The sequence below is a fragment of the Mesocricetus auratus genome, unplaced genomic scaffold (genome assembly GCF_017639785.1).
Source record: "Mesocricetus auratus isolate SY011 unplaced genomic scaffold, BCM_Maur_2.0 Super-Scaffold_15014, whole genome shotgun sequence".
Lineage (NCBI taxonomy): Eukaryota > Metazoa > Chordata > Mammalia > Rodentia > Cricetidae > Mesocricetus > Mesocricetus auratus.
In genome coordinates this window covers 61074110-61091723 of record NW_024429186.1, presented here as the reverse complement: position 1 = coordinate 61091723, position 17614 = coordinate 61074110, and the positions used below count along the sequence as shown (strand labels likewise).

General features: G+C 39.2%; 1 protein-coding gene across 3 annotated transcripts in view; it reads right to left on the bottom strand.

Moving 5' to 3' along the window:
• Baz1a (bromodomain adjacent to zinc finger domain 1A) overlaps positions 1-17614 on the bottom strand; it is a 78140-nt gene that overhangs the window by 30375 nt on the left and 30151 nt on the right. For 2 of the 3 annotated variants that reach the window (XM_040743079.1, XM_040743081.1), the window contains exons 6-12: positions 11900-11987; positions 8711-8845; positions 6141-6240; positions 4953-5119; positions 4361-4456; positions 3547-3685; positions 2158-2304 (exon numbers count right to left, since the gene is read on the bottom strand). In XM_040743079.1, the coding sequence (XP_040599013.1) occupies positions 2158-2304; positions 3547-3685; positions 4361-4456; positions 4953-5119; positions 6141-6240; positions 8711-8845; positions 11900-11987 (872 nt within the window). The remainder of the gene's footprint in view (positions 1-2157; positions 2305-3546; positions 3686-4360; positions 4457-4952; positions 5120-6140; positions 6241-8710; positions 8846-11899; positions 11988-17614) is intronic. The other variant, XM_040743080.1, reaches the window with a different exon arrangement.

The following is a 17614-nucleotide window of genomic DNA, read 5'->3' as shown; positions in this document are numbered from 1 at the left end:
TTATAGAAAATACAGACTAGGAGTTGGAGAGATGGCTTATCAGTTAAGAGGACTGGCTGTTCTTCCAGAGGACCTGGGTTCAATTCCCAGTACCCACATGGCAGCTCACAACTGTCTGTAACTCCAGTTCCAGTGTATCTGACACCCATGGTAAAACACCAATGTATATAAAATAAAAATAAATTACAATTCCTCCCTCTTGTCCATTCCTCATATTATTTTTAAAAAAGGAAAGAAAAAAGAAAGTATAGACCAAGCAAATCCTGAATAGAAAAAAACTGACAACACAAACATCAACAGCTTTCCCTTTCCACTGATTTTCCACACCATTTGCTTTCCATTCTACTCTACTTTTTTTGAGAAAATCATTTTACTATTATGCTCGTGTGTGTGTGTGTGTGTGTGTGTGTGTGTGTGTGTGTGTGTGTGTGTGTGTAAGAGTGCAAGCATGTATGCAGAGGTCAGAAGACAACTTCTTTGGGTGTTAGTATTGTTTACACCATGGGCTCTAGGGATCCAATGCTGGTCACCAAGCTTGCACAGAAAGTGTTTTTATCTGCTAAGCTATCTTGCTGGACACACTTTTCTTTTTGTAACTTCAAAAATGGCAAAAAAAACAAAAAACAAAAAAAAAACCCCTCATCTGTCTTAAAAGCTGAACTAAACACAGCTTTATGTCTTGTGTTAAGATCATGACTTTGCCAATAACTCTAAGATGCTACTGGTTAATACAACATAATGGCTACATGACTATTTTCATTTGATTGACTTAATCCCCTGGGATGAAAATGGGGCTGTGATGCTGCTAAAACGACCATGATATGGAGCCTATGGTGATTAGCACTTAAGCTGGAGAATATGATTTCACTTCAACTCCGACCATGAAGTCAGAAGGCAGATAGCATTAGATACATATTCATCAATATCTTATTGATCCTGATACTAGGCACAGAACCCAAGCTATCTAGGGCCAAACATGTACTGGACTGGAAGTTGCATCTTTGCATGCCAACACTGCTGTTGAGACAGACATCTCCTAGGATGACTTCCTTACTAAGACTTTACACAACAGACTGAAGCGTTATGTAATTGAGCTCCAGCTCCACAATCTCGTGTGTGGCAGAGTCCAGACTATTACTTAAGAAATCAAATCAATACTTACACACATAAATGCTCAGCATTCCCTCTTGACTACAGGAAGTAACCAAAACAGTAAGCATGTTGTTTCATTGAGAAAAGTCTCACGCATCCCAGGCTGGTCTTGAACCCAGTGTATTACTGAGCTTCTTCTGATCCTCCTGCCTCTACCCCCAAGGGCTGGCATTATGGGTGTACTCTCCCATGCCCAGTTTTGTAAGGTGCTGTGTGGAGAACCCAGGGTAATATGATACCAGGCAAGCATATCCACACATACTGTTTAAGCGGTAGAAATAGAGACAGTTCATTAACTAAAGGAAATCGCATCTGAGAATGGAAGTGGGCTAACAACTGGACCAAGTCCAGCGTGCAAAGGACTCCTGAGCATAGTTTTAGGTGTTTTCTACAACAAAGTTTTGCTCTGTTAACATACCATACACAGAGCCTGGATATTTAAAAACATAGAATTTAAAGAACAAAATTGTTAACTCAACCTTTCCCCAAATGTTAAGGTAAAAAAGTCTCAGATCTACAATAAAATCAGCAATAATTGCTGGGCGGTGGTGGCGCACGCCTTTAATCCCAGCACTCGGGAGGCAGAGGCAGGCGGATCTCTGTGAGAGGCTAGGCTGGACCGACAGCCTCCGAAACAATACAGAGAAACCCTGTCTCGTAAAACCAAAAAAAAAAAAATCAGCAATAATATAGTTGAAAGTAGTAATAAGAGTTTTTAAGTTTTCCCAACATGGGGCATCACAATGAGATGCTTCTAAATTACAAGGGAAAATGTAAAAATCAAAAAGGAATACAACTCAGGGAAGCGTCTCAAAGGCTGTCAGAAACAAGTCGTACCAATATTAAGTTTTTATAGACAACTGATAACACAATATGACTTAGCATCAGATAAACTGAATACCTACATTTTCTAACTGCAAAAGAAAAGCTAGTTTTGAAAACTCATCCAAACGTAGTTTTACTACGACACTACTAGTTCAGTCATCAATGATGTTGAGCTCTGACCTTTGGTGTCAGCATCAGTTATCTGCTCTTTGGCTACTTCCTCCTCTTCTTCAGCCATCGCCTGGAAGATTGCAGTCAGGAAGAAAAAAAGCAATTCACACAGTGGGCCTTCACTGTCATTTCCTACAAGAGCTTCCTCTAACACTTCTGCGAACAAAACGTTTAGAAGGAATTTAAAGTTCTGTCAGGACTGAAAAAAAAAAACTCCCCTGGAAAATAATAAACATTCAACCAACATCAGTCTGTGCAACTGTTCTGTTTACGAAAACAGATCCACCTAGTATCTAAACCAAAATAAATTATGATTTCAACACAGAAAAAACTAAGACCAAGTCAGGGTGCTAAGAAAATCAAAACAGCCTTCCTGGACCAATATATAACATCTACATTTGAAGCTGAGGCACAACGTCAGCTCCATTGAAAAACGTACAACTTTAGACAGGTGTGGCGATGCGTGATGTTCCTGCCATTCGGAGGCTGAGCCAGGACTGCCACAGATGAAGGCAGACTGTTCTACCTGTCTACATAGCAAGTTCTGGGTCAGCCAGAGCTATATAGTAATGCCCTGTCTCAAAAATAAAAATAAAAACATAAATAAAACCCTTAATTGGTTATTACTGTCCTACTCTTCACAAGAGCTGCTTATCCAATAGTGCACAAGAGAGGTGATCATCATTAAGTTTTAATCCTAATACTGTGTAGATATTAAATGTTTCTTTTCCAATTTATTTTACCAAAATGCTCTTGATTCATAAGGTATAATGCTTCATGCCTTAAACCTAGCCCTGTCAGGAGAAACTGACGGATCTGAAAGCCCTCTTATAAAATGCACTCTTATTAAAATAAGAGTGACAATGCAATTCCCTCTTGGAGCATTCTACATGCACCTTAACGAAATTTATTAAATAAAAATTTTAAATTTGAATCAAATCCCTGCTTATATTAGATTCTATTATAAATGTTTATACAAAGCTTTTAAACATACTAGTAAATTAGTCATAAATTAGAAATGGACAGTATTTGTCTTTAAGCTCTCACATGTAATTCCTCACTTAGAAGTGGGTCTACTTTCAAGCCTTTGAGTTCCAGGCAGTCTATAACTGTTCTCATTAGCACTTGGTGGCTGAGGCGAGGCTGTGCCCGTTTCAAGCCTAGTGGTGGTCCATGTAGAGGACCAGGGATGTGTGTGCATAAAGAAGTCATCTTAACAACCAGCCAGTGAGGCCTTCAGATAATCCCGGTTCTAGCCACAGTGACTGCAGTCATATGGAAGACTCCCAAAGAGAAGTTATATACAACAACCCTAAGAACTGTGAGAGCACTTGATTTTTAAAGCCTCTAAAGGTCAGAGTAAACTATAACACAGCAACACGTAACTTGAGTACTTGCCTAAAGTTACTCCCTCAGGAAACTCATCCTGAAGATCAAAAAGTTCCCCAAATGCATGAAGGAATTCCAAAACCATCAACGCATCACCAAAGATTTCAGGAGGTAGTCTCGTTTTCACTGGAGTTGGCTCTGGAAGTTCCTGTAAGGTTAAACAATCCATGTAATATTTGAACCAGGTGAAGAAAGTTAAAGGAATACAGATCCTACCTTATTCTTTACCTAGGAAAACTGTCACAGTGCATTCATGGCCTGGATGTTTAGCACACTTCCCTTAGGAACTTACTCAGAGTTACTAACTCTAATTCTCTTACCCCCACAAATCTAAATGCATGCCTGGCTACAACAGTCACTGTATGTCAGGTATCACAAGGACTGACCAATTATTTCAGCAGGACGGCCACCACTGTGAAATCTTGTTATAAAACAGTAACAATGAACCCTAGAAAGCTAAGAATGTACAACTGGCTATTTAATTTCAGTTCAATATGAGGAAAGTGGGCTTCTATCAAGAAACAAACATTTCAGCTGGGTGTCTTCTTACAGGCATACAACTCAGCACTAGGGTGACACAGACAGAGGGGAGCTCCTGGCTGCCTGGACTACACATGAGACCCATCTCACTGAAGGAAAAAAAATGCACCAAAACTTTTTTTTGAGATAGGGTCTCAGTGTGTAGATCCATTACTCCCAGAGATCCATTACCTGTCTCCAACTTCCAATTGCTGGATTAAATGCAGGCATCATCATGCCCAGCCCAACCAAACATTTTAGTACCAAAATCACATAGAACAAACTAAACAGGGCATGTTCATACCTTAAGGTCATCACATTCCATATCTTCTCTGGGTTTACTCCATTGCTTTAAGTATTCCATATATTTTCGCTTTTCTTCACGTAATTTCTCTCTTTCCTAACATGAAAGGTTAATAAAAATTATTAGAAGAAATGTATTAGTCAGTATCAACATCACCTAAGAACTGTTAACACTGGAGCTGGGGAGCCCAGTGAGTCATGAACCCCTCAATGCCACATCATGAGAGGCTTGGTGGTTCACACTTGGAGTTCCAGTACCTGGAGGGTCATCCTTGGCACTGAGCAAGTGTGGGGCCAGCCTAGGTTACAATAGACCATGTCTCAAAACAAACAAAAAGTCTCCTGGAACTGGAGCTGCATGCAGATGACTGATTGTGAAGTGTAAAAGCACACAGGAATATGTTGAACCTTAAAATAGTCATTATGTTCTCCGAAACAAAAGGGAAATAAACTAATGTTTTATCAGTGCACAGACTCAGAAATGTGAATGAAGATGGTAAAAACATTTAGCTTAAAAAAATAAGCCATGCACCTAAATATGCAAATTTACATTATATGTAAGAATTACAGCTAATGTATACTCAAATGAATACCTTTTCTCTTTCTATTTTAAGTCTTTCTTTTTCTTCTTTTTTCTTTAGTCGCTCTTCTTCTACAATTTTCTTCAATTCTTCCCTCTTTTTCTCTTTATCTTCCTTTTCTTTTTTTCTTGCTTCCAAAGCATCTGCTTTTTCTCGCTTTAGTTTAGCCTTTTCAAAAGCTGTGGGGAAAGTTAAATTTAAAACTGTATATAGACAAAAAACATCCGGATTTTTATTTCATTTTATTAAATCTAGCAAAAGAAGCTCTAAAATAATTTAGGTTAAATGAGATCAGCAGAGACTCACAAATTCTTGAGGAGCTAGTAGATAATGGATTAAACGGTAAGCTACCCATACCAGAGCAAACATATCCTCCTTTGAAAGCAAAGCTACTATAGAACATATACAAAGAACAATCAAGTAATCCACTTGTTAAAGCCGGGTGGTGGTGGTGCACGCCTTTAATCCCAGCACTTGGGAGGCAGAGGCAGGCAGATCTCTGAGTTTGAGGCCGGGCTGGACCAACAACCTCCAAAACAACACAGAGAAACCCTGTCTCGTAAAAACAAAAAAAAAGCCGGGCGTTGGTGGTACATGCCTTTAATCCCAGCACTCGGGAGGCAGAGGCAGGCAGATCTCTGTGAGTTCGAGGCCAGCCTGGTCTACAAAGTGAGTTCCAGGACAGCCTCCAAAGCCACAGAGAAACCCTGTCTCGAAAAACCAAAAAGAAAAAAGAAAAAAAAGTATTCCACTTGTTAAGATATGGAACCACATCCCCTCCAACCTAAATGCATTCATCTAGAATTCTCATGTGACCGGAATCAGACTTCACATTCAAGCTGGGAGGCAGTGCTGTAAAGGACATGCATGCATACATATACATACACACATACACACATACATACATACATACATATATACATATATATATATCAGATACGATGGCATCTAACAGCTTCTAAATCCTGAAACCACTTTAGCCCAATCTAGCATTTAGCAGTCTACTAGGGAATATGACATACTTTGAAGAAATGAACAGTTAGAAAAAAAAATAACAGTTATCTGGGGGTAAGGGGCTTACCACTCATAAAATTAAAAAAAAAATAGATATATCATTCAGAAATATTCCTCATGGGCCCAGAGAAATAAATATTCTTTCTTGTCCTTAAGCAAATGTTTGGAGAGAATGTTAAAACTCACCTAGTGCCTTCATTTCTTCTTGTTTCAAAAGCTTGTCTCTTTCTTTAGTGGCTTTGCCCCGACACCCTGCAATAGTCTGTTTACTAGCAATGTTGTCTTCCTAAAAAATAAACCAAGAAACAAGTGATAAATCACAAACTATATAAATTGATGGTCTGCCAAGTTCTCCTAGTAACAACAACAAAAAGAATCAAAAGTGCCTACCAGGACTTGCAGGTGTAGCTCAGTGGTAGATTACCTGCCCAGCACATAAAGCATCCCAAAGCCCTGGGTTCAAATGCCCAGCATGGCAAAAAACAAACAAACCTAACAATTTTTGGGGGGGCAGGGGGTTGAGACAGGGTTTCTCTGTGGAACACTGATGACTGTCCTGGAACTTGCTTTGTAGACCAAGCTGGCCTCAAACTTAAGAGATCCACCTGCTTCTACCTCCTGAGTGCTGCTATTAAATGTATGCACCAACACCACCTGGCTAATTATACCTTTTTAAAATACTAAAATGGGTTCTGATATTTAATGATTCTAATCATAGTAATTTGTAGAACATGAGTTAATTCTAACACATAAATCAGAAAAATATGCAATACTATGTAATATGTTGAGTCATAAAAATTATACATTAGAAAAATCCTCAAGATTCCTTTATAAACTAGACGATGTAAATATCAATATGAAAGACATGGTGGAAGGATTTTTTGTGGTCAATATTAAGCAATGCCAAATTTTTATTTTATGCTGGGATAGGATTCTTTGCTGGCCTGAAACTTTCTATACAGGCCAGGTGGCCTCAGACTTGCTGTGGTCATCCTGACTCCCTTGCATCATACCCAGCTCCTTAATAAGCATTTATTATTGCAAACTATAATGCAACAAAACATACAATTCATTTTAATATTTGAGACCTACTATGCACAGGCCAGTGCTAAATCACAGTGATAAATAAGATAGACTTGTTCCCTTCTCTCATGGGTGGTCAGATCTTGAGAAGTATACTCTGAGAAAGGTTTTAACAGCTAAAGTTTAATATTCTAAGTGAATACCTTTCAAATCTTAAAATTTGGCTGACATTCCAAACATCTGAGAAAGATAATTACAACTACACCATAGCTGGGAAATAAAAGTAATGAACTGATCACTATGCTAAAGGTTATCTGGAAGAGGAAACAGCTTTCACCCACAAGGACTGAGAAAGGATGAGAAGAGTGACAAGGGTGTAGTAACAAGGAAACTACAGAACTCTCTCCACTGCAGGCTTTCAGCAAGCAAGAAACAATATCCGTCCTACTTCCTTTTTTCACAACACAAGCAACTCTGAGCTAACACTTTCAAACTAGCAAAACTAGCATTAGAAGCCTGGAAGCCTGCTTGTAAACCATTACAGCATTAGCAATCTCTGGTCATCAGGAAAGAACGGACAGCATGCATATAATGAGGGTAAAGAAAATAGAAACACGAGGAAGACAGACTAGGATCAGGAGAATCAAGGATGCTCCTTCCAACCCTGACAACTGCATACATTATTAGTTTGCACACTTCCAGGCACTTTCACTGTGTCTTGAGTTGGGGGATGACAATGATCTGATGAAGGAAAATTCTTTACTGGTAAAAGAAATAAAGGCAGACTGGAAAGTAAGCACAGAATTGACACATTTTTCATCTCACTGCCCTTCCCTTCCCACTCTAAAATTTTTTGGAGAAGATTAACATTGCATTTTAGGTCTCTTATTACATACCCCGAGTCAGCAGTAAATTGCTGTTTGCTTGGATTTAGGCCACCACTGTTTGGCTAAAGTCTATTTTCAGCAACTACATAAGCAAACAACCGCATAATATTATAGAAAGACTATTAAAACCATTTGATTTACAAATTGCAGCCTCAAGAATACACATGCTGCCTCTGTATATTTACAAATCTGCCATGGCACATGAACTACAACATTCTGCAAATGAATGCCCTGAGTCTGTTATAACTGCACTCATGCCTTAAGTACCCTTCCCACCCTTTTGCTCTACGCTGAGTGTCTTAGCCACTGTTGTAGGCAGGAAACATGGCAGCATGCAGGCAGACTCTGGACCAGTAGTTGAGAGCTACGTCCAGATCTATAGGCACAGAGACAGACTCTGGACCTGGCCTGGGCTTTGGAAACCTTCCTCACCATTCCCTGATGAGTAAGTATCCATACATATGAGCTTATGGGGCCATTCTTATTCAAACCCCCCACACTGTAATTCAGGATTTTCTTAAAGTCCTTAGCCAGAACTGCACTGGACACTTCACTCTGCAGCTTATTTCCTGAGCTTTTCCATCCCATTTGTTTTCCCTAGTAATAGCCTGAAAGCTTGTTCATACCTTGGTATAAAATCTGTCTCCTGAGAATGTTAAATGCACACCGAAAATTCCTTATACTTAATGCTAAGCAGCTGTTAAGGGAGCACACATTCAAATTTTCTTCTATGAAGTAAACAGAGTTATTCTTACAGGATATAGGTATAACAGGAGCCAAACATGCCCTTGATTATAAATGATACTTTATTAACAGCTAAATGGTAGTTAGCCTTTTCTTACCCACCTGACCAAGAGATAATCGTTTGGGAGGTCTTCCCCTTCGTCGGTTAGCAGGACTGAAGATAAATGTAGGTGGATCATCAGGGAAGAAATAAGAAAAGTCTTGCTCTGCTATGTTGTATGTTGAAAGAGATGATGCCTTCATTTGAAACAACAACACATTAGTGGACCCATATATAGTATGTTCACATGTCATAAGATTGCTATTAATGCTAAGGACTAAGCTATTATGTAGTTGGTTTACATGATCCTTTTGTACTTTAAATTAATGCACCAGAAAGATACCAGAAAGGAAACTAAAGTTTACCATGAACTGTACTCATGAATGTGATGCATGCCTGTAATCCCAGCATTTGCAAGGTAGGACAAGAGGATCAGGAGCTCAAGGTCATTCTTGGCTGAGCAGAGGTTTAAAGTTTGCTTACATGAGACTCAGCCTAACAAAACCAAAGAACCTTACCACAAAATACCAACAATGTTTCTACAGATTTTTGAATACTAAAAGCTATTTCAATATTGATGGGGGAAGTTCTTTTGTGAATATGTTTGTCTTATTGGTTGATAAATAAAGCACTGTTGGCCAATAGTGAAGCAAGATAGGTGGGACTAGGAGTTGAGGAGGAGTCTGGGAAATACACTCAAGAGTGGGGAGTCTCCACGTGATTCAGGGAAGAGAGGACGCATGAGGCTGGCGTCCTAGGTAAGATAAGTCCTTGTAAAAATATGCAGATTAGCAGTTTGGGTTAATAATTAAGTCAGAGCTAGCCAACAAGAAACCATAGCCAACAGCCAACAGCTTCATAATTAATATAGTGTCCTGAGTGTTCATTTGGGACTGATGCAGCTCTGGGACCAGACTGGTAGGAAGAATGCGTGTTACACAATATAATCTGTTTTTTAGATGTATTTTTAATATTGGTGTCTGTATGTGTTTGTGTGTGCACCTATGAGGGCAGGTAGCCTCACTGGATCCTGGATCCCCCTGAGCTAGAGTTATATATAGGCAGCTGTAAATACCCAATGTGTGCTGGGAACCAAATTCAGGTCCTCTGCAAGAGCAGTAATTAGCTCTTAACAATGAACCATCTCTATAGATACTCTGTTTTGATTAATTTTGTCTACGTTTTTCTTTTTTCTATCTTTTTTTTTGAGATAGGAATTCACTATGTGGTTCTAACTAGCCTTGACTTGCTATTTAGGCTAGGTTGGTCTTGAATTCAGCCATTAGCCTGCCTCTGCCTCCTGAGTGCTGGAATTAAAGATATGCACCATCATATCTTCACTTGACATTTAAAAACCCCTGTATTTTGTTTCTACTTAGCACGCAATAATTATGTGTTATTTCTGAAACACAATATAATGTTTCAGTACTCCAATAAATGTCTTTCTCTTTTGTTTTGTTTTTTGACAGTCTCTCTGTGAAGTCCAGGTTAGTCTCTCAAATGCAATTCTTCTGCCTCAGTCTCCTCAGTACGATTACTACTACCTGGCTCACAGTAAATCTTTCTCAACCATTTTCCAACTATTGAACATTTGGATTCTATTTTCAAAGCTGGACAATAACTTAAATAATTTATATAAGTCTCCATAAAAGCAGAAATACAAACTTCTATAAAGTTTCAAATCAAGAATTAAGAAATCAGTTTCATTCTTACCAGAGTTGTTTGGTTCTAAGACATTTGCCAAACTTGAGAATTACTTTTTACCTTGTATCTAATATTTGTTTAAAACAATATTTAAAGCATTTTCAACCCCAGACTTTTTGTTAATTTGGCTTAATGGACAAATTATAATTTTTTTTTACCTCAAAGAGTAAGGCCATTCACATGTTTCAGGAAAGCAAGCTACAAAAATGTCAATATTAACAAAACAGGAAGAATTCTACTAGACAATATATGTTTTATTAGTAGAACACAAGTTTCAGCATCTAAAACCCTGTTAATTCTGACCATTCTAATAAATCAGGAATCCATTACATTTTTACAACAGACTCTATTAAGACAATCATTTTTCAGCCCTACCTAATTGTGACTACTTACACAGACTACCACATGAGTGGCAGAGTGGTTTCTTCTTAAATACAGGGTGTAATGTTTAATTGGTAATGCCTAGATATTTAAAGATTTGTTTTTAATGTCTATAAATATACAAGATATCTTGGGGGGAGGGGTGAAACCAATTCTAAAAGTAAAATCCATTTACATAGGATAATTTTTGTTTTTAAGAAAGGGTAAATTGTGTAGAGTAGGCTGACTTTGAACTTGTATGCAGTATAGGCTGCCTCAACTTTGTGATTCTCTTACCTTAGCATCCTGAACTTACAGGCATGTGCCACGGCACCTGGCCTACATACCTTTACATAGTTTAAAGGTTATTTGCATGATGTTTTAAACTACTTTCAGATTTATTTGTTCCTTTACTTTATGGGTGCTCTGTATGTCTATCTGTGCACCATACACACTCAGCCCAACAAGGCCAGGCGAGAATACCGGATCCCGACACTGGAGGCAGAGGCACTTGTGAGCTATCATGTGCTGGGAATCAAATTTGGGTCCTCTGCAAGAGAAGTCACTGTTCTTCACTGTTGAGCCATCTCTCCAGCAACTATATGACTATTTTTAATAATTTTGTATGAAACCAAATTTAATGATGTACAAGTTTCCACACATGCTTTTTAAAATAACGTTCAATATGTCTCAGACTGGCATCAAAATTATGACCTTCCTTCCTCTGTCTCCTCAAGTGCTGGAATTACTGGCATATGTCTGATTCTCTTTTTTTATGCTTCTCTATCTAATATGATTCAAATAGCTCACATTAGAGATTAATTTTTTACCATTTCTGACTTTTTATTTACTGCTTAATGGGAGGTCTCTAAGAGCTTGGTTTTCAGGGCTGAGGATGCAGCTCAGCTACTAAATGCTTGTTTAGGCACGAAGCTGTCTGGGTGATGGCCACCTAATAATTCAGAATACCCAATTGGGTATTGTTAAATTATTAATTACTAATTATTAATTGAACAATACCCAATTCAACAAAAATACTTTAAAGGGTACTTAAAATTAGCTACACACATAAAGAGAGCTACTTTAGCCATCTTTGAAATATCCTTTTAGCAATGTTACAAATTTATAGCACTATACAACTGTTATTTTTATTTCTTCCTGGTACATAATTTCACTATTCTCATTACCTTAATTTTGATGATTCCATCTTGTGGTTCACAGTGTTGTTTGAGAAAAAGCTTTAGTTTATCACGAGAAAATAGGTGTTTTCTTCTGCTGATGTTGGGGAAAGAGGACAGGATTAGTACTAATGATTCAGAGCTCCATAACCACTGTCTGCTTAAAATGTTTTACTTTATTGATTCTTTGTGGGTTTCGCATCGTCCATTCCAATCCTACTTACCTCCCCATCCCCTCAGGCCTTGCAACCTCCCCTCCAAAACAAAACCAACCTCAAAGCCAAAACCAAAAACCAAACAAAACAAATGAAAAAAGAGAGAGAAGAATCTCCTCATGGAAGCTGTAGTGTAGCCTGTAAATCAGTTTACCCTTTAGCCCATTCATCTTTACTTGCAACCATACACGACTTCTGAGTCCAGGAAAGGACTTACACAGGGGAGAATAGCCATCCTCCAAAGGTACTCTATAGACCTTAATAGAAACTACACACAGGGATTATGCCAGAACTTAGAAAGCCTGAGTGGATCAATTATAAAAAGCCCACTGCAAAAACAGTGGATGTATCTGTTGTTTAAAAACACAAATAAGTAGAAAATTTGTTTTTAAAATGCTATTTTAAAAATTAAAATTGGTAGAAAAATTTAATAAAAGTAAGTAGTTATAGCTGGGCGTTGGTAGTGCACAGCTTTGATCTCAGCACTCAGGAGGCAGAGGCAGGCAGCCCTCTGTGAGTTCGAGACCAGCCTGGTCTACAAGATCTAGTTCCAGAACAGCCTCCAAAGCCACAGAGAAACCCTGTCTCGAAAAACCAAAAAAAAAAAAAAAAAAAAAAAAGATAAGTTATGACATAGCATCACTAAATCAGCAGTTCACATGAATATTTGAATATTGTAAGCAAAACTGAATAGAGATCTTAAACCTCATACAACAGCCAACAAATTAGAGATAAAAATTAAAAAGAATTAAAAGTAAGTTTCAAGCATACAATTTTAATTTTCCTCAAAAGCAACAATAGCAGTAATGGACACAATAAACAAAACCAAAACAGTCAAAAACCAAAAGGAAACAGACCCAGCACAACCACCCTGGGAAAATGTAAACATGTTAAATTCAGTGCCTGTCTTTCAAGAGACATAGAGAGTTTACAGTCAATAAACCTTACAGGAGGTAGAACACAGGACCTTCCTCAAGCCCGTCTTTAAGGTTTTGTTCTGCTGCGCCAGGACTGCAGGGCAGCTGGCAAGCAGAGGGCAATGACCTCTGGTAACGAGGCACACTGATTCTTCCAGGCTGCAGCGTCTGACCTTGGTAGCCACATAGGGGATTTCGTCATTTTCACTAGTTACATTTCAAGGGCTCAATAGCCACAAACGGCAATTAGCTATCACTGGTTAGTACACGTGACCTTTTCATTAACAAGGAAGTTCTACTCTAGTGCAGCAAGCCTCCTTCAGGAATATTACTGTCTCTCAGTGAACAAGACAGAACATTTGTCCCTAACAGGAGCTGTAAGAGGCAGGAGAGACAGCTCAGTGGCTTAGAGCATGTGTTGCTTTGCAGAGAACCTGGGTTCCCAGCACCCACATGACAGTCCACAACTGTAACTCTAATTTCAGGAGATCCAATGCCCTGTCTAACCTCTATGGGCACCAGGCACACATGCACTGTATGTATACATGTGCTAGCAAACATTCATACACGTAAAATAAAAAGTAATCAAAAAACTTTAAAAAGACTTTGAGTTGTACACTATTTCACTGCTTTATTGTTAAGCTTAAACTTACTCTTTAATTCTTTAGTTCATCATGAAGAATATGAAAAAGAATATGAGTCAAAAAGGGTGTGACCAAAGTCTAGTAGAATTATAAACTAGAAGCCAAAAAGAAAATGAACAATATCAAATAGGAAACAAAACTGTAAGAGCTGTGTTTAGAACTAAAGACAAAAGATCTCCAGTTGTGAGTAAGGGAATGTCTGTGGCCTCCACTTTCCAGTCACTAACCCACACATACCTGACTACCTCAAAACATTAAATTCAATAAACAGTAAGATGAATATTCTTAGAATCGTCTAGCAGGCATGTTCCATGAGTTGACACTGGTATCTACAAAGGTCATCCTAGAGAGTCACACAAGTGAGCTCTAAAAATAAATAAATGTTTTGTTTAAATAATAATAATAATACTTGTAACACTCAAGGACGTTTTTGTGGTGAGCTAACTGATGATGGGGCCTGCCAAATAGACCACTCACACTCTGCTGTAACTACAGGTGGTATGTCTGGGCTGGTGACACACTTCAGCAGGGAATGGCATTTGTTGCCCAGCCTGATGATCTAATTGTGATACCTGAGATTCAACAAGGCAGAAGAATCGACTCCTACTTACAAGCTGTCCTCTGACCTCCATGTGTGCACACACACATACACACAAAACAAATGGTTTATTTATTTTTAAAGAAAATGGTATCACAAGCTGGACATGGTGGCACATATATTTAATCCCAATACTCAGAGACAGAGGCAGGCAGATCTTTGAGAGTTTGAGGCCAGTCTGGTCTACAAAGGGAACACTTCCAGGACAGCCAGGTCTATTATATGCAGAAACACTGACTTGCGTGCACGCGCGCACACACAGACACACACAGTCTCTCAAGTATCTTTGACTCAGGATTTACCTACTATATCACTTTTATTAGATTACCTGAGGTAATTATGAGGCAAAGGAAATGAGAAAACAACAATTATTTTACAGCAAATGCAAATTTACTGACGGATGACTAAAAGCATACAGAGACGTGTATTCATTACTCCTCATTCTTCAGATTGAAGTTTTTCTGACTAGGGCTTTAGGAGAACAGGAAATAATTTTAAAATGATAAATGGAATCGCATTAAAATTTTAGAAAGCTACATAACAACACAGTAAAGAAGCACCTGCAGAATGGGAGAAACTCTTTGCAAATTATATGACTGTAAGCTAGCTTTAACTCTGTGCTTATTATGTCACTTAAATCCAACTGTGTTAAGCTGCATTTTTAAATTGGTATATTTAAATTGGTATACATTTTAAATGATGATAAAAATGTAAGGTTATAAAGATCTATTTCAAAATAACAAAATGTTTACACTACCCAGTCCTTTCTGTAAGCTGTTGACAAGTGACCTAACAAAGTAAAATTAAATTAAATCAGTTATAATGTCAACTTAAGAGACTATTCCCTTCCACACTGTGTGACCTTCACTATTGTCAGTTCTTAAGGCTGCTTCTATTACAATAAGGGATTTTTCTTCACTCCTTTGTCCTTCACAGGCATAAATCTAACCTAAGTTAAAATCAGTTCCAGTCAGGCTAGAGGGCTGATTAAAACATCCCGCCATAGTCTCTCAGTTTGGATCCAGTTCTTCAGACATATCCTGCACTAATGTCATTGTAGCCATACTAAGCAGATTAATTACATGTATAAAGCCTTACCTAGCCATCTATGTGTTTAAGGCAAGTAACTAGACAAATTTTGTCTACTTAGATATATACTAAATAGACAGCCCTCAAATGCTCAGAGATGTAGAAAATATGGCATTTACAATGTTCTATTAAAAAGCTTTTGAGACAGGCCACCCCATTTCCTCCAAGAAGATTGGTAGACACTGAAGAAACTCCACCCACAAAAGTTGACAGCACTAGCCACTGAGCAAACTTGCCTTTCCTCTCAACTGCTGTAAAGGACTCTGGGCCACAGACAAGAGAACACTGAAATCAACTGCCCCAAATTGCCTAGAGCCAACGGTGGGTGAGTCTTCCTAAAGCTCCTAATCCACAGGATCTGCTTAAAGCCTGGCAGGCTCGAGCTAAAGGCAGGTGCCAAAGCCTCCACCCTCAACAACTGCACAGAGCTCTGGGAGTGGCAGTCCATGTGGCCAGCCAATAAGTCTCTGTCATTCTCTCATCTTAATTCTGGTAAAATTCTATCCTTCTCAAGAACTCTGATGCAGTTTGATGGCTGGTAAGTTTCAGTTACTATTCCTTTGTTTAAAATTGTGGGGTTTTTTGGGGGGGGGTGTTGAGACAGGGTTTATCTGTGACTTTGGAGGCTGTTCTGGAACTAGATTTTGTAGACCAGGCTGGTCTCAAACTCACAGAGATCTACTTGCCTCTGGAGTACTGGGATTAAAGGCCTGCACCACCACCGCCCAGTTTTAAAATGGTGTTTTAAGGTATAAAGTTTATATAAAAACATGAGAGCTTGCTGGGCGGTGGTGGCGCAGGCCTTTAATCCCAGCACTCGGGAGGCAGAGGCAGGCGGATCTCTGTGAGTTCGAGGCCGGGCTGGACCGATAGCCTCCAAAACAATACAGAGAAAACCCTGTCTCGTAAAAACCAAAAACAAAAAAACAAACAAACAAACAAAAAAACAAAAAAACAAAAAAAAAGAGAGCTTAAGATGTAAGAATCTAAAACTGTTTTAAGGTATAACAAAGTGACTTAAGGTGTACAAATACAAGTTATCAGATTTCTTTCTCTCTCCTCCGCCCCTGAGAAAAGCTTTTCCCCTACACTTAACCTTGTCCTCTGCTCTGCCAACATCTTAACAGGTCCAGGAGGCAAGAGCCCGGGCAGTACTGAAACTATCCCAGGAGGTGGCAGCACCCCAGCCTTCTCAGAACCCCCAAAGATGGTAAATGGCCCCTAGGGTCAGCAGGAAGTAGCCTTGAGAACCGGGTATCCTCACTCCCTAGCCTGCTAACTCCTCACCTTTAAAAAGAAAGAAGTCAGGGATGTGTAATCCAGGCAAATCTGGCCCTGCCCCTTGGGACTTGCAGGTTACCCTGGCCCTTTAAAAGGAAAATTCCATCTTTCCCCTCTTCCCACCATCTGATGTCTCTCCCCCCAGTCTTTTCTCTCTTCTTTCCCCTTCCCTTCCTAATAAAACTTCTCATGTCACCTCTCAAAATGTAATAGCAGCTGCCCACCCACTCCTCCTGCCTCAGCCCCTCAAGTAGCTGTGGCCAAGGAGAAGGGGAGAGGCGAGACGGCTCACCAGGTAAGGGTGTTCCAAACCAAGCACAGCGACCCAAGTTTGAAAGAGCCCACCCCCTGACCTCACCCCACCACTCCCTAGTGGCACGGGCCACACGACAGGTGCTGCCTGACAAATTTCAGCACTTCCACATTTCACTGCTTCTCCAGCACCTTTTCACTCTCATTTTTAATGATTCTCAATATCATTGCCTTTCCCTTTGGGAAATGTTGTGTGGGCTTTGGTAAGGGATAAAAATGTGTACAAGTATAGTCTCTAAACAAAATAATTCTTTGAGGGGGAAAAATCCACCACCAAAGAACCTGGAGTTTCATTGTGCCTTCCTAATCACACCACGAACAGGAAGTTACAGATTTACTAGATACACCTGTATGAGGGAAACAGGTCCATATAAGAAACTATAATGCAGTGTCTGCTCCCCAGAAGTCCTTTCCCCAAGGTCAGGCATTTGGATAAGGGTCTCCATTCCCTGGAGACTTGAGAAAAGTTCGTGCTTGATAAAGCAATCATTCTTACTTGTAGCAAGATGAACTTGTGGTCCCTTCATTAACATATGACTGATGCCTGTTGTCAAGGTCAATGCTAGCTTCCTCAATCCCTGATCTAAAGCCACACCCAAATTCACAGGCCCCTTGTCTCCTTTTAATCCCGTGTGCAACTATACAGTATAAAAAGTGTAGTCTCTTTT